This window comes from Simochromis diagramma, unplaced genomic scaffold, assembly GCF_900408965.1.
Source record: "Simochromis diagramma unplaced genomic scaffold, fSimDia1.1 OVJJ01000672.1, whole genome shotgun sequence".
NCBI lineage: Eukaryota > Metazoa > Chordata > Actinopteri > Cichliformes > Cichlidae > Simochromis > Simochromis diagramma.
In genome coordinates this window covers 94,070-115,739 of record NW_024387215.1, presented here as the reverse complement: position 1 = coordinate 115,739, position 21,670 = coordinate 94,070, and the positions used below count along the sequence as shown (strand labels likewise).

At 39.7% G+C, this 21,670-nt stretch overlaps 1 protein-coding gene across 3 annotated transcripts; it reads right to left on the bottom strand.

Moving 5' to 3' along the window:
- Window positions 1–3,490: 3,490 nt before the first annotated feature.
- On the bottom strand, window positions 3,491–10,187 carry LOC120746499 (butyrophilin subfamily 3 member A2-like). 3 transcript variants are annotated; one of them, XM_040051917.1, is made up of 8 exons: window positions 10,074–10,187; window positions 9,361–9,405; window positions 7,891–7,978; window positions 7,334–7,675; window positions 6,289–6,567; window positions 6,086–6,205; window positions 4,365–4,811; window positions 3,491–4,230 (listed from the first exon to the last, which is right to left on the bottom strand). In XM_040051917.1, the coding sequence occupies exons 3-7, from the start codon at window positions 7,967–7,969 to the stop codon at window positions 4,369–4,371; spliced, it is 1,263 nt and encodes a 420-aa protein (XP_039907851.1). In that variant the 5' UTR covers window positions 7,970–7,978; window positions 9,361–9,405; window positions 10,074–10,187; the 3' UTR covers window positions 3,491–4,230; window positions 4,365–4,368. The 3 variants fall into 3 exon arrangements, with proteins under 3 accessions (XP_039907851.1, XP_039907850.1, XP_039907849.1); XM_040051916.1 differs by lacking the exon at window positions 10,074–10,187 and having other exon boundaries at window positions 9,361–9,413; XM_040051915.1 differs by lacking the exons at window positions 9,361–9,405; window positions 10,074–10,187 and having other exon boundaries at window positions 7,891–8,144.
- Between the last annotated feature and the right edge of the window lie 11,483 nt (window positions 10,188–21,670).

Genomic DNA, 21,670 nt, shown 5'->3' with positions numbered 1-21,670 from the left:
TTTCACCTCTTTTCACCTCCAGTCTTCTGAACTGCTCATCTCACAGAAGACAAAGGGGAAGAACCCAAAATCTCTTTTATACCCAATGTTCCCTCTAAGCTGCGCACGTGCGCAATTGCGCACTGCTGGCACAGTCTCTGCGCACAGAAAACCTGTGTTGAGCACAAAAAAAATCTAACCTGAATAGAAATTAAAACTTCAACAATTCTGTTTTGCAGTGTTAGTAAGTGACTGGCTGCTACCGTATGGGATTAGAACGATGCCACCTTATCCCATAGTCCAGCCAATAATGTGATTCACATTCGTATATACGCAGCTAATTAACGTCGTTGACAGGCTATGACAGCGTCCTTATGTGCCGACACCGGTGTTTTAGCTAGCAAAGCGGCGTGGCTGATGTGGAGTGAAGCCACGTTAATGACAACGTATACAACCATTGGAGATGTGAGCAGGACAGACAGAACAACTGTTGGAGAAAGTGTGGACTTTATACCAGTTTTTAAATTGTGTTGATAGGCCACATAAAACCAGAGTTGTGATAAAAATATATGCAATGTTTGTTTTTTTTCCTGAATACTGTCGTTGTTTATATTTACTGCGGGAAGAAACGGTCTATAAGAAAAAACACTCGAAAGCGCTTTCCGCCTGTGAGCAAAAACAAAACCAAAAACACCCCCACCCTTCCCTATTGGTCGAAAAAAGTACCATGTCGACCAATCAAAAAATGATATGGCAACATGGCATCTAGTTGTTAAGAAACGGGGGGAAGTTTTAGGAGTGACGGCAGTGTTTTGAGATGTGAGATGTGAGAGATTTGCAACATAGCGCAAATCTTATGTAGTTAGTATGTTGTGTAGTCAATAGTTTTGTTGTGTGTGTCAGAAAAATGAGGCGACTGCTGAATGTTACAGGTTTTACAGAAGTGATACATCTCCTGTTGTCAGGCCTGCAGGTACAGAAATTATTTTTGGAGTGGCACAAATGATTTGTATGGCATCAAACTTGATGCAGAACACCTGATTGTTCTGTAAATAGTTTGAAATGTTTATTTTAAAAAAACACCTTGGCTGCATTTTAAAAAAAATAGCTGCAAAAAACTTTGTTGTTTGCCAAACTGAGTTACTTTTTTGAAGAAGTAACTATATAATTAATTGCCCAACATTGGTCATTATATACTGTATTTTGCAGACAGAGTTACAGGACTCTCTCCCAGACCACAGACTCAGACTCATAATACAAGCCAGAGCTTTATAAAAAAAAAAAAGAAAAAAGTTGTGTTTTCAAAATTTGAGTTCATTTTTACTTCCAATAGTGTTAACATACTACACAGGTCAATGACTACATTTTTGTTTTACATTTTCATTGTAAATGGGCTAAAGCAGTTAATTAAAAGTAGTCTAACATAAATGTAAATGATGTGATTTGATTATCTTAATAAATCATGTAACTTGGATGGATTCAATGCTGACATGATCACAGTGCACACGTCTGATGTCGCTCACAGTGGTCCAAGGGACCGCTCAGGGAGTTTGTGTGTTCGCTCAGACACGTGAAAAATTAGAGGGAACATTGTTTATACCCCATTTTTACCTGCTCACCCTTTCTCCCCTTTCTCATACTGGGCGTCACATCTTCACATTTTGGACATCCAATCAAGTGGTTGATATTTTATCACCCGATGTCCACCCACACCTTATCTGTCACTCTCTGTCTCTCTGACTTATATGATTTAACACAAAGTTTGTACTTTTAAACTTTGAAATCAATTCATTACATTTCCTTTGTTTTTCTTAACATTCTTTAGCACATTTTCACACGAAAATTTATTGTAACATAATTCAAACACAGAGGAACACTTTCACCTCTTTAAACTCTGTTAATTCACTTTTTTAAAATTATTTATTTTATTAAACTTCTTTTATTAAATCATACATTTTGTAGTCAGACATTTTATTAAATTAGTGGCCCCAGGCTGTCACTTTCACCCCCCATCCTGCACCACCAGTGTTGGGAAGGTTACTTTTAAAATGTATTCCATTACAGATTACAGAATACATGCCCCAAAATGTATTCTGTAACGTATTCCGTTACGTTACTCAATGACAGTAACGTATTCTGAATACTTTGGATTACTTAATATATTATCATGCTTTTTACAACAACGTGAATATACTATTGCTGTGTGATTTATTACTATTACTGAAGGTCCGCGACTCCGAACTGTAGTAAAGGGACCTCTGACTAATACGGCGGGGTCCCTGTAGGCTCGTAGCCGAAAAATAGCTTTACTTTGTTGTGTTGGTCAACTTTTCTTGCGAGAGACAGAGAGAGGCGTTGAAAGGCTGCTCCAACGGAACTTATTGTTTTCGGAGGAAAACACGAACACGGTGTACAGTCGAGTCTTAATAACTTACTTACAACTGGGCTCGTCAGGCACTCTTCTTGGCTGAAGTGGTTATTATTATATTTACATGCTTCCAGCTCCCGTTTTTTCCTCGATGACAACTCGTACCTTTCCACTCCCCTTTTTCTCCCTCCTCGCGCTCACAGACCCATAACGTGTATGGCAGTCCATTCTCCCTGCAACACGGACTACACTGCCCATGATGCTACATTCTTTAGAGCTATGCTTGTAGCATTCTGCCTGTTAGCTTAGCACAACAACAACAACAACGAAAAGGCGCTCTCTCACCCAGGAAACACACAGTCGCAGAGAGAGAGAGAGAGCGTCGCCCTGTAACCATGGCAACCGTAACGCTGCCGCCTGGAAAGACAGAACGTAGCTGTCAAACAAAACCCAAACAGTCCTGACCCGCGACAAAATGAAACAGGAAAGTACCGCAGTGTAATCCATTTATTTCAACAAAGTAACTGTATTCTGAATACCACCTTTTTAAACGGTAACTGTAACGGAATATAGTTACTCATATTTTGTATTTTAAATACGTAACGGCGGTACATGTATTCCGTTACTCCCCAACACTGTGCACCACACACCCACACACACACCAAGGTCAGACTCTTGGTGAGGAATTAGACACAAAACTGTAAAGGTTGAAGTTGTTCATGAGCACTTACACACCACCACAAAACTCAGACATTAAAACAGTTATTTCCATTAATCAAACTTTGTTTCTCATTGAAATATTGATCTAATATTGATCAAACTTATATTTTGATTCATCTTTGATTAAAAATAAAAAAGCTTTATTTATGAGGAAATAGAGGGAAAGCTCTGTTTTAGAACTTTGATGACTTTTAGGCTACGTCTACACTAGTCCGGATAAATTTGAAAATGGCGTTTTCATCTTAAAACGCTCCGCGTCCACACTACCATTTTCAGTCGTTTTCACAGAGTTGTGTGTACACATTGAAACGTCCAAAAATGTTGCGGCAAAATGTTGAGGAAAAGCACCAAGTTTTTTAAATGGACTAACAATTAGGTGGAGTTGTTGCTGCGAGTAACACAAAAGTACAAAGTTGCAAAAGCGAGTGAGAATTAAAGAATTTGAAGAAAAGCTATCTGGAGCATGTACAAACTGATATTAATCTTTAATAGAGCTGTCAAAATTGAGAGCAAACAAAACAATTGCTGTAACAACTGCCCTCCGCTGTCTTAGTTTAATTGGTCACATGACTGCAACACATGACTAAAATGCGTCATGGTTTTCAAAAAAGGTTCCAGGTACGCTGTCCACACTGCGATGCGAAAACGGCGTTTTTAAATGTATCCGCTTTGAAGAGCGTTTTCAAAACGCTCCATTTTCCTTGACTGAAAACGGAGAGAAAAAGATGCGTTTTCAAACGAAAACGTATTAGTGTGACCTTGTGTGTGGCCTTACTCACATAAGTCTGAATATTAAGACCTTTTAATCTCTTTAATCTTTTAATCTCTCTCACCTCTGATCTAGAGATGACTGGGGGGGACTTTAGTCTCTTTCTACCCCAGATCTCACAACAATACAATACATACAGCATATTTTCATATTTTCTTCTTTCTCTCACAGTGTAATTCTTACTTTCACACAGACAGAAGATTAAAAAGATTAAATAATATTGATACATTTTATCATAACAAAATCTCCTATGATAAAATACAGTCAAAATGTCTTGTTTAAGTGTATATAATATAAATTTAAAGCAAATAAATAAAGACATATCAGGTATCGCATCGCAAAATGACAGCAATGCAAAATCCATGTTTTATTTATCGTGTTACTCTGTTGCTTGCTGAGGAAAAAAGAAAAAAATAGGGTTAAGTTCACTACTGAAGACACTGGGAACATAAACTGAACACAACATGACAGTTTGTATGTGTGATTTTAGCATGACACATATTAAAGAAAAACTGGGTTCTTACACACCTGTTCATTGTTTCTCGCTTGTTTCTCTGACAGTTTCTTCAAAATCTTTTTCATTTCTTTGTTTCTCTCTCAAGTGTTTAATAATTTGTTCCTTGTCTTTTTCTAACTTTCCCTTTCTTTCTGTCATCTGGATTATAATGTTCTCTGTTTCCTCCATTAGTTTGTCTGTCATCTTTAACAGTTCATCATGTACTTCCATTCTCTTTTCCAGGTCCTTTTCTTTATTTGTAAGCTTTTGCCTTTGTTTGCCTTTATCCAAAGCCAAAGCTGGGATAGTCTCCAACATGATTTCTTTCTTCTCTGTCTTGTCCTCCTGAATCAGTGTGATGAGTTTTTCTCTCTGATTCTTCAGAGATGTCTTCTGCTCCTTGAGTTTTTTAATGGTTTGTTGGACATGTTCTAAGTCTTCCTCATTGTTCTGAAACTCATCTTCAAGTCTTTTGTTTTCTGTTAGAATAAAAATGTAGGAAAAAAATGTTTAAACCTAATATGGCTGAGAGCTAAAACACATACTTGGAAACAATGCTAAGGATGCTTCTTAAAACAAAACAAAACAAACAAGCAAAAAAATCTAGACTCTTCAAGACTATTAATTACTGTATAATATAATACTAATTTAAATAAATAAATGAAAACATGAAACAATCTTGAGTGGAATGTATATCCACATACATATCAATATAAGGGTTAATATAAATACCCTGTATTTAACTGTATTTATGTAGATCATAGGGATAAAATTTTGGTAATTTCTATGTATTACACATGTGCTGGCAGTTCTAAATTACTATACCAGTATTAAAATGTAAATAAAAATAGACAGTTTGAAGCATTACTATTACATTAGAGAGTTGCTGCCAATTTTATTCAAAATCACATATCTATTCATACATATTTATACATATTTTTCACATTTTAATTTCCTTTCACTTTGTTGTTTATAGAAGTAAATAAGTGCGAACATGATATTTTGGTGGCAATACTTACAATCAGGATGAAGCACAAAAAGTTTTTTTTTTCAGTATTATTGTTGCTATAATAATAATTTTACAGTGGATGATTTCCTCAAATATCTTTACCTATGCCCCCCCCAAATGTCTCAGTCACAATAGAGGAAAATTTTTACACATTCAGCAGGTCGTTGTGGCAACCAGTTGGTCTTTTAGAGGTTGAGGGTGTTGCACAGGTCGTTAATGGTATGCAAACTGCCAATAAATAATCACAGTCTGACTTACCACACTGAATTACCACTTAGTTTATAAATGCAGACAGAGAGTCAAGATATTGCAGTCAATCTGCACTGATGAGACCAACTCTACATGTCTGTAACACATCTTATTGTAACACAGGACTCTAGTCAAATTGTTACCAGCTGGTTATATTCTTTTATAAAAGTAAAGTTGTTGAGAGCCTTCAATTTTGCTGGTAAACCGCTGCCCTGCAGCAATTACATGAACTGCATCTTCAAAGCAACAATTACAAAGGCAATGAGATTACAAGATCACTGCTGTAATAATTTTGGTCATGCTGCAGTCTCCATCCACTGTTTTGCCTAGGGTGCCTTTAACATAACTGTTTATGTGTTTGTGTCATTTTTATTTGAATCACGTTTGTACTTCTTAGCCCTTAATTTTAAAGGCAGTTACACTAAAACAAGACATTAAAAAGGTCTGATGATAATTTGAGGTTGGGGTAAAAAGTGCTATGAAGTTTGAACTTACCGGTTTTCTTTTGTCCACACTTCCATATTAGGAATATTACTGTCCCGACGCTTATTAAACAGACAGCCAAGTTGATGATAATGTGAACAGCAGTATTAGACTGGACCATAAAGAGATCACCTGTGAATATAAGGAGACAAAATGTTCTAGATTCTACTTTCTGTAACTGAAAATTAATGTGAGTGATAAAAAAGCATTTCTACCTGAAACATGGATGTGTGTCTCTTTGATTTGACTGATATTCTTCTGTTGAACTTTGCAGGTGAAGCTGTAGCTCTGTCCTTTCTCCACAGTCACTTTACTGCTGACAGCATAGAGCCCATCAGAACCTCTGACAATCTTTGTAGGTTCCACAGAAATGGGTTTTCCCTCACTGTACACCCACAACATCTGAGGCTCTGGATACCAGCCATTAGATTTACACTCTAACACCATTTTATTTTTGACATTGGTGAGTTCTATGACTGGTGAGGAAACTGAACCTGCAAAGAAAAGAATTAAATAGTCACAGTTTTCCCAAATTTATCTCTGATCAATCTTAACTCACATTGTTCTTGTCCTAAGAGACTTATAGATTGGCCCAATGATATGTGAAATCAACATTGCCAATCTGGCTGGACAAAATTCGAATATTCTTATTTATTCCATTTGCTCTTGTCAAAATTCCTGTATATAGGCTGAAATTACCCTGTACCTATCCAAGTATTTCCTTTGTCAGATCAACGTTCCTCTGATCCCTCTTGGTCGTTAAAAGGGCCACCTTGGCTGTAGAGTTTTTATCATGGGGCCAACTCCCCCTCGGTTGGCTAAACGCCCATTTAGTGGGTGCACAAATCCCCTCCAATTATAAATACTGTTGGTTTTTGTTATGCACCTCTCTTATTTGTCCAGCTGTTCCATTTGCTACACTGGTCAGGTTGTGTACCCCTATGGCCAGAATACTAGATTGCCAGTGATTCAGTAGGGATTCCCTCTTGTCAGTTTGTGTCGGTATGCTCAGTCCAAATATATGTTCAAGAAGCATTTTTTAGCCCAAATCAGAGCTGGTTTGGTTACCCAAAATAAATGCACTTCTATTCTCAACTCACATGTCTGTGATCCACTTTCTACTGGAGCTGACACAAGTGTTCCTTTATCCTACTTGTCATTCTGAGTGCCCTTTGACCCTCAATATCTATGTTGCTTAAAGTCTTTCTTCACATCTAAATTGCAAAGTGAAGAAATTAATCTAAATTAAATGAAACTTACCTACAGCAAGCGTCACCACAGTTTCTGCATTAAATTTAGGTACAAGGCATTTGTATGTTCCTGCATCAGAGAGTTGCACTGTGGAGAGTTTCAATGAAACGTCTCCACACTGCAGTTTGTTGACAGAGAGTGATGTTCTTCCTGTGTACAAAGGATTCTGCTCAGTCAGAAGCTCCACACCCTCTCGCCTCACATAGACAGATCTAGGTTTGAGGTCCTTTCTGGACCAATCCACAGTCAGGTCAACAGCATCCACAGCAGGTTCCAGGTGGCATGGCAAAATGATGTCATCACCAATCATGGCCACTACTGGCTGAGTTGGACCAATCATCTGATGCTGGCCTAACAAATTTAGGCACACAAACAAATTCTGCAGTTTTGTAATTCTGAAGACTTCATGAGTTTCCAAGATCAGGCTGAGTAAGATATGTAACTGATTTATTTAACTAAATCAACATAAACTGTTGCTGTTACAGTGTTTGTTTTCATGTTCTGTTAAAAAACTACAGGTAAGTACTTTAAACTGTGGATTTTCTAAATGTTGGTGTGCAACTTACCACCACAAGATTGTGTTAAAAAAATGAGGATCACAACATGTTGCAAAACCAAGCGATGTCTATCCTTTATACGACTCATTCTAGATGTCTGCAAAAAAAAGGGCATATATCAAATCTGCAAAAACAACACACACACTCCAGCCCTGGAGAGCTGGTGTCGTGCAGGTTTTAGATGTGTCTTTGATCCAACACAGCTTATTTAAATGGCTAAATTACCTCCTCAACATGTTTTGAACTTCTCCAGGGGCCTGGTAATGAACTAATCATTTGAGTCGAGTGTGTTGACCCAGGGTGAGATCTAAAACCTGCAGGAGACCAGCTCTCGAGTTCGACACCCCTGCACTAAGCCATTCTCATGCTAAAATGCCCTTAAAAAATTCCGTTATTTTAAAATAAAATTCTTAAAAGGTAATCATTTAAAATGTACTCCTCTCCAGACAAACAGTTACAAGACAGATCAATTGCATTGCAGGAAATATGGATATTCAGTTAAAAGACAAACTGGAAAATTATGACTTTTTCTTTGTGATGGTCCCTGTTCCTCACCGGCTGACTCTGTGTTGTTTGTTTTTTTCCTTTGTGCTCTCTCTCTCCTCTGCCAGGGCGGTGCTCATTATGGGCTCCCCTCCCTGGCCCACTCACCTGTGCTCACCGTCACACCTGCAGCCAATCCCAGCTGATTTGGAGCACTATTTATGATGGTGGACCTGTGTCATCCTTCACTGGATTGTTGAGCCATCAGCATCTGCCCTTGACCTGAGCACTTGTTGCAGGCTGCTGAGTTTGCATATTTTGCTGTGAAGTACAGCCAGACTTTGACCGCTTCGCCTTGGGCATTTTTAATCTGTAGCTCTGCTCTAAAAGAACGTACGTACCTGGCCCCACCTACTATCCTCGGAAACGTAAAATGATTGGCTAGAATCTAAAGTGTATCACAGCTCAGGAAAAAAAAAGCACCGAAATAAAGCACCGAAATGTGCGCTGCTTTTCGGTCTGGTTACTACCGTTTATGTCAGAACCGGTGCCATCATGGCACCGGATACCGGTACCCATCCCTAGTGAGCGGGTCTGCAGAGATCTGAGAAAGAGCAAATGCAAGAGCAAATGCGAGAGGGGCTGTTACTATGTGTGTATATGGATAATAGCAAACACTGAAATTAATTTTTTTGCATGCAGCAATGAATTTTGTTCGCTCAAGTTTAGCTTTTCTTCTTTCAAAATAAATTTCTCCTCAAAATGCAACACTTGTACTTGCAAATTCTTTTCACGTGCTCTCATTTTTTTTTTTTTACATGTGCTCAGAATAGTGGCAAAAAAATAATGCCATAGTTTTTCACAACAAATTTTAGTGTTTTGTTATAAAGTTCTTGTTTGTTTGTTCCCTGTCTCAAAAACAAACACACACACACACAGACACACACACACACAAACCCCACAAACCAAAGAAACAAATAAAAGAGAACGACTTACCACAGATGAAGACTCCAGACTATGACACAGTGATCCAAACTTTCACTGTCAAAGTGAAATGAGTCACTGAAGCTGAGCAGGAAGCAGGAACTAATGAGTCACTACAAACCTGACATTCCTGTCTGATCAGTTTCTAGTGTTCTATCTATTAGATAAACACTGAGCACTATGAACACAGGGACAGTTGCCTTTAATTGCATATATTTCATCAATCAGATCAGTACAGATCATGTGTAAAACAAAGATAAGCTCAAAATAGTTTCAGCAGTTTCTTATCACCTTCAATAAGGAGCTCATGTTGTTGGTAGCATTTGCACTTCATTCTCTCTGTAAACACAACAGCTCTAAAAGTTTTGAACGTATTCTGATTAAAACTCTGTAGGCTGTAGATCATGTTATAACAATTCAATTAAAATCTGTCTTACATCCACCAAATTCAACTTTATGATTTGTTGGTGGAAAATTGACAAAAAGCCTTAAAACCTAGAAACTACCTGGCTTAAAAGTGCGCCGTATAATGTCAACATTTATAAAATATAAAGATTTAAACTATCATATCACATTTGACCTCTGACCTCTTCCTAAGTTTAACAGATCAACCTGGAAGTTAAAGTAAAAGGAGGCAGCACAGCTGGAACTCTGTGTGTTCAGGACACAAATCATCGTTCATATGTCACTTCACTGTTGTGATCTTTGTAAAGAATCATTTTTACCTCTAACATTGTTCTTTTCATTCACAACTGCTGTTTGCAGAGGTCTGATTCGCAGCACTGTTGTCATCGCCACAGTTTTAGCAACCTTTGACTAAATTTAATTAATAACAGAGGCAGATAAGAATAGTACATGACGTATCAAATAATAATTTCTCTAAGAAGGCTTAAAAGAACTTTATATAATGTCAAATTACTCATTAAAGTCAAAGCTAGAATAGCTCAGTGCGACATCATCAACAGTGAGTTAGATATTAAACATTTCCTGGAAGAACTCACCAACAACCAGCCGGATATCTGCAGATCTCTGCATGCTCTGTATCTCTGGGAGGAAACATCTGTATATTCCGTCATCTGAGAGCTCCACCTTCCTGATCTTGAGCGATGTAATATCATAGTAGCAATAGTGGTTACAATTGAGTAATATTATGCAGGAATTCATGTAATTGGATAATAAAGGTCCCAAAACTGGGAGTAACAATGTGAAAATAGAGCTCTGTCATAAAGTGGGAACAAGGAAGAAACAAGAACGTAATAATGTAGTAATTTCTAAGTTATTATACCTGTGGTAGTTTGTGTAATAAGCACAATAAAAACTGCAAAATGCAAAACTGTCTAGTTCTATTTAATAGCATATTAATAAACTATTAAAGCAAACTTAAAAACTGTGATTATTGCCTGGAAAAACCTGTGGTAGGTTCTGTATAATAAGCATAAATAGAAACAGCCTGCAACAAGCTGGCAGCCAGTAGGTGGCAGACTGCTGCCAACTGGGAGTCTGCACTTTCAATTTTATCCCTGGATAATGTGACTTTAGCTAACATTTGCCTCTTTTTTGGCTTGCCCCGTAGAGCCATGCTTGCATAAACCAATGGATTATAACAATACACTTGGAATCAAGTCCATATTATAGGTTCTGCTGTAGGACTGCAGGATAAGTAAAACCTTTTTTGATTTTTTAGTTATATTTAGGACCATGTGTCTTGTAGTTTTTTTGTTTTCTTTAAAAATAACTCACTGAACCACCACAGTCAATCTGTCAGCATGTTTGTACTCTCTGATAAATTTGCCTTAATATTAATTTTTTTTTTTTTTTGCTTTTTAAAGAACTTATTTTAATATTGCACTCATCAACAAACAAATCTTCCCTAACAAAAAAAAGTAACTTCAAGGACCAAATTGCATTATATTTCTACATGTCAACATACAAGTAGGGGTGACATGGGCCTAAAGAGAGAAAGAGTTTGAGACACCTGCTTTAATTAGATGATCACACGACACAGATATAAAATGGTAGAATATGTTCTCAATTATAATTTACCATAAATGCATTGCTCAGGGATAGAACAACTTAAAAGACTACAAAGGCTGAACAGCTAAGTCCTACTTATTATTTCTCCATTATTCACTTTTAGTGTTGTTCCAGCGTAGATGGTTCATGTCACGGTCCTGGTTTTGGTGACCTGTAGTGTTTTGTGTATTGTTATTGTTTTTTATGATTTCTTTGTGGTTTGTGATTTCTAGTGTTTTGTAGTGGTTTAGTTCTGTGCCTGTGTGTCTCCTGTTTTACTTTGAAGGTCCGTGTCTCATGTTAATGTTTCTGGTTTTGCTCCCTTGTCTCGTTAGATCGGATTTGTCCCAGCTGTGTTGCCCTCCTGTCTGTCATTCCCTGATCCCTGCGTTTCTCTTTGTCAGTGTCGTGTCGTACCCTTGTTCTGGCCTGTGTGTTTTGTTTCCAGTTCAGTTTCCAGCCCTCGTAGTTTTGTTCTGTTTTTTGACTAATTCCTGCAATAAAGCAGTGGAGTTAGAGTTTAAGTTCTGCCTCCACGAGTCTGCATATTGGTTTTTTTTTCCTGCCTGGCTGCACATAACAGTTCACACAGTCAGCTTGATATACTGTTGATAAAGAAATTCACTCTCACAATGGGACTACCTGTAATCATAACTCTATGACAGAATGCTAAAAATACATAATTTCTTGTAATACTATGTGGTATGTGCCATATTTATGTAATGTTGATACTTCATTTGTAAAATATCACGTCACATATAAGATGTACCAATGAGAAAATATATAAATTATGTCGATACTCATATCTTATATACACATTTATATAAACTTTTTTGTGGTCTACTTTTCCCTAGCTCTCCAGTCACATGATCATATGACACATGACTTCAAGTACTCTTCCACCCTTTTGTATCCTCCTGTCAAGGTCTGTGTGCGACAGGCAGGAAGGGAGGAAACAAAAACTCCAGGATGCGCCTCTGTCAGTGTGCCCCGGGCAGCTGTGGCTACAATGTAGCTTGCCATCACCAGTGTGTGAATGGGTGAATGACTGAATGTAGTGTAAAATGCTTTGGGGTCCTTAGGGACTGAGTAAAGTGAGGCCATTTACTTAAACTCAAAAAACCTCAGCTTTATTGCACGAGTTAAAAGAAAACCAAACTGGAAAAACTGAACAGAACACACAGGCAAGTAAAAGGATGTGACGCAACACTGAACAGAGGAAAACGCAGACAATAAATGAAAGGAGTAAATGAGGGCCAGGAGGGAAACACAGCTGACACTAAGTAAACAAGAGACGCAACACTATAAACACAGACATGGGCTAAGGGAGCACAGAGACAGGAGTAACTTGAAACACGACTGACTGGGGAAGAAGATAAACATAAAGACTGAACTAAACCTACACTAAACACGAGGAGACAGGAACAAAGCCTTGTATTTACAAAGTAGAGAAGAACTAGAGCACTGAAAATAGAAAACAGAAACAAAACCAAATACTCTCTACTACTACTTTCCCTTGTATAAAAATGCCCCATTTACTTCCACTAAAACCACATTTTTTAATCTCTCTGCCATTGTAGTATAAAAACATGCTTTATTTAATTTCATTTTGAAGAAAAGTTGTGATATTTGACATTTTTACTTTACTTCACCAGATTTAACCATTTTGCCATTCTAGGCCAATTGAGAACATTTATTTTGGAAACTCCAACAACACCAAAAATTTAAACAACATAAGATAACACCACTGAACATATGTAATGTGGAAAAATTTAAAATAATAATAGTGGATTGCATTCATATAGCACTTTTCGAGACCCTCAAAGCGCTTTACAATTCCACTATTCATGCTGCTATATTGCAGCATCGGCCCCTCTGGCCAACACCAGTGAAGTGAAGTGTCTTGCCCAAGGACACAACGACCAGGACAGAGAGAGCAGGGGGATCAAACCGGCAACCTTCCGGTTACAGATGAGCTTCCCAATCCCCTGAGCCATGGTCGCCCCAAAATGAAAACATCCAGGCTTTGAATGAGAAAAGGTGTGTGTGTGTGTGTGTGTGTGTGTGTGTGTGTGTGAGGGAGAGAGAGAGGATTTTATGGCAGATTTTATGCATGTACATTTTATACGCAAAGGTGTTTAAACAGAGTATGGATGGCATGTGAAAGACTCTAGATTTCAAAACTTGGACTGAAAAGAAGATTTCCTACTAAAATTCATGCCACAAGCTACAACACAGCCAAAATGATCGCCAAATCAAAAGAAAAAAAGTTTTTAAAAAATCCAAGGCATTGTTACGTGGATTTTTTAAAAACTTTTAAAAAATGCACGTAACAATGCCTTCAGATCCGGAGACGCTCAGGCCTACAGTACGTTACAGAGGGGCATCAAAGAGGCCAAGCACAGCTACAAGCTGAAGGTGGAGGAACACTTTGTCCACACTGACCCACGATGCATGTGCCTGCGCATCCAGGTCATCTCTGGCCACAAGCCTAGCAATTCCACATAGACAGCCATGAATGTGTCCTTCCTCAGTGAGCTAAATGACTTCTACACTCGTTTTGTCAAGGGCAATAAGGAAAAGTCTGCCTAAACCCTCCCCTTGATTACTGCCATAACGTCATTCTCACCACAATGCACGTCCATAACGCACTGAGCAGTATCAACCCTTGCAAAGCTGCTGGCCCTGACAGCTTTCCTGGAGGTGTGCTTTGAGCATGTGCTGAGCAGCTTGCAGGGGTCTTCACAGACATCTTAAACCTGTCGCTTGCCCAGGCAGTAGCACCAGCGGGCTTTAAGACCACACTCATCACCAACATGCCTGAACCACTATCACCCTGTAGCACTCACTCCTATGGTTATGAAGTGCTTTGAGCGACTGGTCCTGGCACACCTCAAGACATGCTTGACCCCCATGCTGGATCCTCACTGTTGGCCTATCGAAGCACTAGGAGTACAAAGGATGCTTTATCCACAGGACTTCACTGTGGTACTCTCCCACCTGGACAATAAGAATACTTATGCAAGAATGCTGTTGGTTGACAGCTTAGAGGGAAAGTTACCGTATTTTCACGACCATAAGGCGCACTGTGCTAAAAGGCGCAGTCTCAGTTATGTGTGCCCTTACTGTATTTAACACACACATAAGGCGCACTGGACCATAGGGCGCATACAAGTACCGTATGCGTATTTAAAAATAAAGCGGGAGCAAACCTGAATTCGGTACCTTACTCACATTTCTATTGCCGGTAATCGTCATCATCAACAACACACAAGCATACAAGTGTGCGTATTTAAAAATAAAGCAGGAGCAAAACAAAGTTTGGTACTCACATTTTTATTACCAATAATCGTCATCATCAACAACACACAAGCATACAAGTGTGCGTATTTAAAAATAAAGCAGGAGCAAAACAAAGTTTGGTACTCACATTTTTATCATCAATCAAACCCATCAAAGTCCTCATCCTCTGTGTCTGAATTGAACAGCTGCGCTAAATCTCCATCAAACATGCCAGGTTCACCGTCTTCACCGTCAGAGTCACTTTCCGTGCCGTGCGGCTCCTCGGAAACGATGCCGGCTTTTGCGAAAGCTCGAACAACAGTGCCAGCAGACATGTTAGCCCAAGCATCTACAATCCATTGGCAAATTGTGGCGTAACTCGCCCGGCGCTGCCTTCCACTCTTAGTGAAACTGTGGTCTCCACCGGTCATCCATCGCTCCCAGGCCGCTCGCAGCCTTACTTTGAACGGGCGGTTCACACCGATGTCCAGCGGTTGGAGTTCCTTTGTCAGGCCTCCCGGAATGACAGCAAGCTCACAGTTCATTTGCTTCACAAGTTTTTTCACATCGGCTGTGAGATAAGCACGCATAGAGTCACAGATCAACAGCGATGGTGATGCGTGGAAAATACCACCTGGTCTCCTTACATACACCTCCCTCAGCCAGTCTTTCATCATTTCCTCATCCATCCAGCCCTTTTCATTTGCCTTAATGATGATTTCTGCTGGAAACTTCTCTTTAGGCAAAGTCTTTTGCTTAAAAATCACCATAGGCGGCAGTTTCTGTCCATTAGCATGGCAGCCAAGCACAACAGTAAAAGAAGACTTTTCATACCCCGTTGTGCGTATCGCTACCGTGCTGGTCCCCTTCTTCTCCACAGTGTGACTCACCGGGATGTCAAAAGTGAGCGGGACCTCGTCCATGTTTGTGATGTGGCTGGGCTGGATGTTTTTGTCGCCGATGTGTTTGCTGCAGTAGGAGCGGAAGATGGCCAGCTTTTCCTTATAATCCGCTGGAAGTTGCTGCGCTACCGTAGTCCTGGTCCGGATGGAAAAATGGCACCGTTTCATAAAACGAAAGCACCAAGACGGACCTCCTTGGAAATGTTCAATGTTCATCTCTTCAGCTAGTGAAACTGCTTTTAGCCGAATGGTGACCGTCGAAACGCTTCTCCCGCTCGCTCTTTGCTCGATGATCCACCGCTCGAGTCTTTCCTCCAACTCGAGCCACCTCGCCTTATGTCCGCGGAAACTCAGCTGCGTTTTCTTGACCTGCCGGAGCTTGTTTTCCAGCTTCCTCCATTTGCGAACCATCGATTCGTTAATCTTAAATTCTCTCGCCGCTGCTCGATTTCCATGTTCCTCCGCGTAGCTGATGGCCTTCAGTTTAAACTGTGCTTCGTAAGCGTGTCTCTTTGCCATTTTCAGGGTTGTTAAAACAACGATGTCCTGCATAATGCACATACCTGTTCTTTTATACAGGTATGTGCGATTGTCCCGGTATATACGATCAACGCCCACACTTCACCCTTTAACGTTCTCATGGTGTTCTCTACTACGTCCTCCTTACAACACATAGGGCGCACCGCGCTATAGGGCGCGCCGCACTTTTTGAAGAAAATCTAAGACTTTTAAGTGCGCCTTATGGTCGTGAAAATACGGTATTCCCTCTCAGCTGACCAAACTTGTGGCCCTTCGAATCAGCAACTCCCTCTGTAACTGGATCATAGACTTTTTGATCAACAGACCCCAGCATGTTAGGTCAGCCATAACTGCTCTACCCACCATCACACTCAACACTACTACTACTCTACTCTCTTTTCACCCACAACTGCAGAACTAGCTATGGATCCATCATCAAGTTTGCAGATGACACCACGGTGATTAAACTCAAAAGACAGGTCTTTTCTATCTTTTTGAAGCCATGGATTTGAAGAAACTGGCGTTTTTTGATGGCCTGTGGAATTTTTTTTTCTCCCATGGTCGTTTTTTTTTTCTTTAATTAAGTGACAATCAGTGGGGTACCATGCTTATTTAAGGTTGATTTTAAAAATGGGGTTAATTATATTTTGGTTTTGTTTTTTTTTTGTCTTTTTTTGCTTTGAGTAAAAAGTTGTGCTTTGGTGCTATATGAATAAGATTGAAGTTGAACTAACAAGTATTTTATAGCAGAACTTGGTAAATCTGTTTATGCTATAAAGACAACTGTGTTTGATTGGATGAAAATCAACCATTGTTGAAAAACTAAAAAAATTATAAAAGAAATCCTTATTAAACCTAAAGGTATTTAGTTTTTCAGCCATGAAGAGAGCAGAGGATTGCAATTCTGTATTGTTCCATTGGAAAGAACACAGTGAAATTAAACTTAAGATCTATCTACACAGTGGTAATGTAAATAAAGAAAAAAAAATCAGTAAATCTGGAATGTGTATCTGTGTTTCTCTGCGCTGATTTATGTTCTCCTGTTGAACTCTGCAGGTGTAGTTGTTGCTTTGTCCCTTTTTCACAATGACTGTACTGTTGACAGAATAGAGAAAACCATGACCTGTGGAGACAAATCGCTGGGGGTCTTTCTCTCAATGCGCAGCCAAGACAGCTCAGGTTTTGGTTACCAGCTCTTAAAGTTAAATTTTAAGACCACTTCATCTCTAGATCTCGCTAAGTTGGCTATTGATGAAACAACACCTAATCATAAAACAAATAATTTCAGTTAGCATAAGAACAACATATAAATATCAAATATTTCTACTGACTAATGCATGTGAGGGAAATTTCTCTTATTTGATGAGTTTAGACTGAGTTTAGCTCCCATAATGATGGTTTCAGTAAACACAACACTCCTAGATAAACAGTAAAATTTTGTAAAAGCAGTCAGCATGGAACCACAACACAACCTATAACCAACTTTGGGGACAATAAAAGCAATGAGATATGAATAGCCTCCCTGTTTGTAAGTAGCAGAGGAGAAGAAAAAAAAAAGAGGAGACGTCCGCAATGTCTAAATATGAACGAAAGTCTTTGCATATCCCAGGAGAGGGAAATAGTCAGGACAATCTAATCACAGGGCTGTCCCGCGGACAAACGTCGAGACCAGATAAGCAGGCTCTCAGGGTGATTCGGTTGTAACAGGCAGGTCGTCCAAGTATCTCCTCGCTTCATCAGCCGAATGGAGCCAGCGTCTTGCACCGTCAGGAGATGTGATGTGAAGTCATGCAGGATACAGCAGAGCGGGCTTGAGACCTCGTTTATACAGCTCGGTCATCACTTCACGGTACTCCGCGCGCTTGCTCAGGACTTCCGGGCAGTAGTCCTCCACCACGCGAATCTGCCCACCATGGTATTCTAGTTTCCCTCCTCGCCAGGCCTCTCAGACAAGAAGGTCCTTTACCTGGTACCGATGAAGGTGTATGATTACGGGGTGCTGTCTCTGTCCTGGGGCTGGCTTAGTGGCAGGTATACGGTGGGGTCTGTCGATTTCCGGGCGGGTCGGGAGCCTCTTCTTCCCGAAAACCTCGCAGAGCAAATCTGCAAAGAATTCTGTGGGACGCCCACCTTCAACGCCCTCCTCGAGTCCCAGGATACGCAGGTTTTGGCACCTACTTCGGCTTTCTAAGTCCGTAACTTTAGCCAGAAGTTTAGTGTTAGATTCGCTGAGGTTGGAACAAACGGCCAATGCCTCCCTGTGCTGCTCCAGAAGGGAGGAGATGGCCGCCATGTTCAGCTTAGGTCCGTCGTCCTCCTTTTCCACCGCTTTAGTGCGTTTTGAGGCCATGTTAGAACGACCAAAAAACAATTTTGGAACCCATAAAATAAAACGTACACAGTTCAATAGTTTTGTTGTGAATTGGCTGGTTTAGGAGTGGAAAAGGTAGAAAAGTCAGTGGAGCAGTCTTCTCCTCTACCTACCTACTACATCCCCTAGCAACCGGAATTGCTGAAAAGATTGCTATTTTAAAAATATGACAATGGACCACTGGAGATGCAGCTTCAAATTACAGAATTTTTTTTTTTTGAAATACAGTGACACAAATGCAACATTTCTAAAATGTATAATGTATACTGTGTTGGACCACTGGAGGGCTCCACTCACCCAGTTCTCAGGAAGTGTTGTTGCTGTGTTTTGGAGGGAAAGGTATTCAGTTGTGTGGTGATGAGTAATAAACAAGGAGTGTTAATCGAGAGCCATCTTGTCGTCTGTGTTTACCTCCACAATACATACCTTTTAATAAATGCACTGATTCACTAAAGATTATGGAGTAAATATTAATGATGCGCTTCAGATTTTATATTTATAATTAAATGGATCAAAGGTCACAATAATAATGATAACTATACTTTCCACACAAAACATTTGAGACAAACTGGATAGTCACTTAAAATAAACCACAATGGAAAAATCTCATAATCCGGTACCATGGCAACAAATCAATACGTTTAGGCATAAACAGTTAAATACTCAATTTGAATGTCTAGCCTGCTGAACTTCAAAATATGGGTATCAGAACCTGTAACAATGGGGTGTGGTTGCTTGGGCTGTTCTCACAGTTTCATAAATTGTTGATTTTCTCAAAATTGCATCATGCTATACAGTGATGGGAATAACAGCATTACAGCATTACACCATTATAACGCACAATATGAACATTATGAACCCCCCACCACCCATCCTTGTTGGAGGATGCTGAACAGACAGTGAAACTGACTTGCAGGGGCAGAACATAGCTGTGATGATGAATTGGTGCTTGTGGGGGGGTTGGCAGACAGCAACAGGAGAGGATGCTTAAAGTGCATGTGATTATGCATAGCAGATGTTGACAAATGTTTGATATATCTGCCTCTGCTGATCTTACTTTTGCACACATTGCATATTAGTTTGGTTTAATCTGCAGCACTGAGTGTAAAATGCTTCCACACAGAACTTCATCATTATCATTTATTTATATAGCACTTTAAAAACACACCTGGTAGACCAAAGTGCTGTACAATACTAATATGCACATAGTAATAAAACCAGACATAGCAATAAAAAAAATTAAAAAAAATGAGTTACCCACAGAGTTAAAAGCCAGGGAATAAAAATAGGTTTTTAAAAAAAACTTAAAAACTGGCACTGATGTAGCCTGTCTAATATGGAGAGGAAGGTTATTCCAATGCATCGGCGCTGCAACAGAGAACGCTCAGTCTCCTCTAAGTTTCAGCCGTGACTTTGGCACCGAAAGCAGCAACTGCTCAGCTGACCGAAGGGAACAAATGGGACATGGGGCTTCAACAAGTCAGACAAATAAACAGGTGCCAGACCATTTAGAGATTTAAAAACCAAATGCAGAAATGGGAACTATGCAAGAATTGCAATAATCTAAACGTGAGGTAATAAAGGCATGAATAACACTTTCAAGTCACGCTTGGAAAGAAAGGGCTTAACCTTCGATAAACGTCTGAGGTGATAGAATGCTGATTTTACCACCCCGTTTACATGGTCATCAAAGGTAAGTGCAGATCAAGTTTTGTGGCTGGTGGAGGACCAAGAGGATGGCTCAGCAGCAGCAACACTCTTTTCTATTTGGTTGCCCAAATCCATGTGGGGAGTTTCAGCTAAGTTAATGAGTGAATGGACAACGGGGCGCTCTGCTAAGGTTAACTAGCCTATAGCCTACCTACATCTTGCTGTCTGCAAAAAGACAGAGTAACTTATATGTACCATTTAACTCCCACAAGTGCATACAATTCGACACAACTACACAAGCATTGTTTTATACTTTTAAACCTAACTTTAATGTTACTCTGTTAACAACCTATTGTCTAAATTACCAAGCTAACAGAGCTACGTAAACAAAGTGAACATGAGAGCACCCGACTGCAGATGTCAATAATGCAGCGTAATGGAATAATCTCCCGATCTTCGCGACAATTATAAACTGCCTCCGTAACCCAGTTAAGGTACAAAAAAACCTATTCAACAAAAACAGTGATGAAGTTTTTTTTCGCTCAGCCGAGCCTTCTCTGTTACTGTGTGGAGCAGCCCGTGTCAGTCATCTTATTCACACATCACTCACTCATCTGGTCATGCACTGCTGTCTCACAAGGAAACAAAGCTTTTTGATATAAAGTTTTCCCTTCTTCCCAAACACAAATATTTTTTTACATTATTTGTTAGAAATAAGTATTCGTAAAAAAGACGATATTCGCGCCTTTCCGAATACCGTATTCGGCTCCACCCCTAACTGTTACCATGTAAAATGTGCTAGTACTGAAGGCACGTAAGGATGATACGAGAGCTCACCACGTTTTACTCCAACTTTAATCTCGGCTTCACACAACTGAATTTACAAGGCGGTAAACAACACCTACAACTCAAAAAACTACCCCTCTCACTTCCCTTCTCACTGGGTGTGAACCAAGGTCAAAATAACAAATAAAACAAGCTATTCCACCAAAGTTCTACCTAAACCATACTTGAACAGAAAACCAAACAGTCAAGTGGCTTTTATTGTCATTTCAACCATGTACCTTGGTACAGTACAGAGAGAAATGAGACAGCATTCCTCCAAGACCTTGGTGTTACATATGACATATAACGGACAAATACAGGACTATATAAAGTGCAATGTGCAAGAAAAACTTGCAAAAATAAACAAGATGTCTATGAAAGTTCTCAGTCATCCAGGTCATCGTAGTCAAAGGAGCTTGTAAAGAAAAGCGTCTGGACTTCTTTAAGTTGCTTGAAGACGTTTCACCTCTCATCCGAGAAGCTTCTTCAGTTCTAAGGTCAAATGGCAGAGAGTCCCAGATTTAAACCCAGTGGGAGTTTCCCTCCAAAGAGGGACAAAAGGACCCCCTGATGATCCTCTAATCACCTGAGCCAAGGTGTGAAAGCGGGTGTGGGTCCCAATCAGCCAGAGTTTCGGGTGAAACCCTGGAAACAAGACAAGACAGTGGAATGCTAGACAGAATAGGAAAATACACACACAAGACAGTGCAATGGTAATGTATTGCGCAAAAGTAACTTGGTGTGTGTTTGTGTGTGTATA

Bases quoted from the DNA above. Each gene is read 5' to 3' on its own strand.
- LOC120746499 (XM_040051915.1), bottom strand. From the start codon at position 7,996: ATGCCCTTTTTTTTGCAGACATCTAGAATGAGTCGTATAAAGGATAGA. The intron at 7,676-7,890 runs GTAAGTTGCACA...TAAATTTGTTAG, and splicing joins TTTAACACAATCTTGTGGTG to GCCAGCATCAGATGATTGGT. The intron at 4,812-6,085 runs GTAAGTTCAAAC...TTATTCTAACAG, and splicing joins GTGTGGACAAAAGAAAACCG to AAAACAAAAGACTTGAAGAT.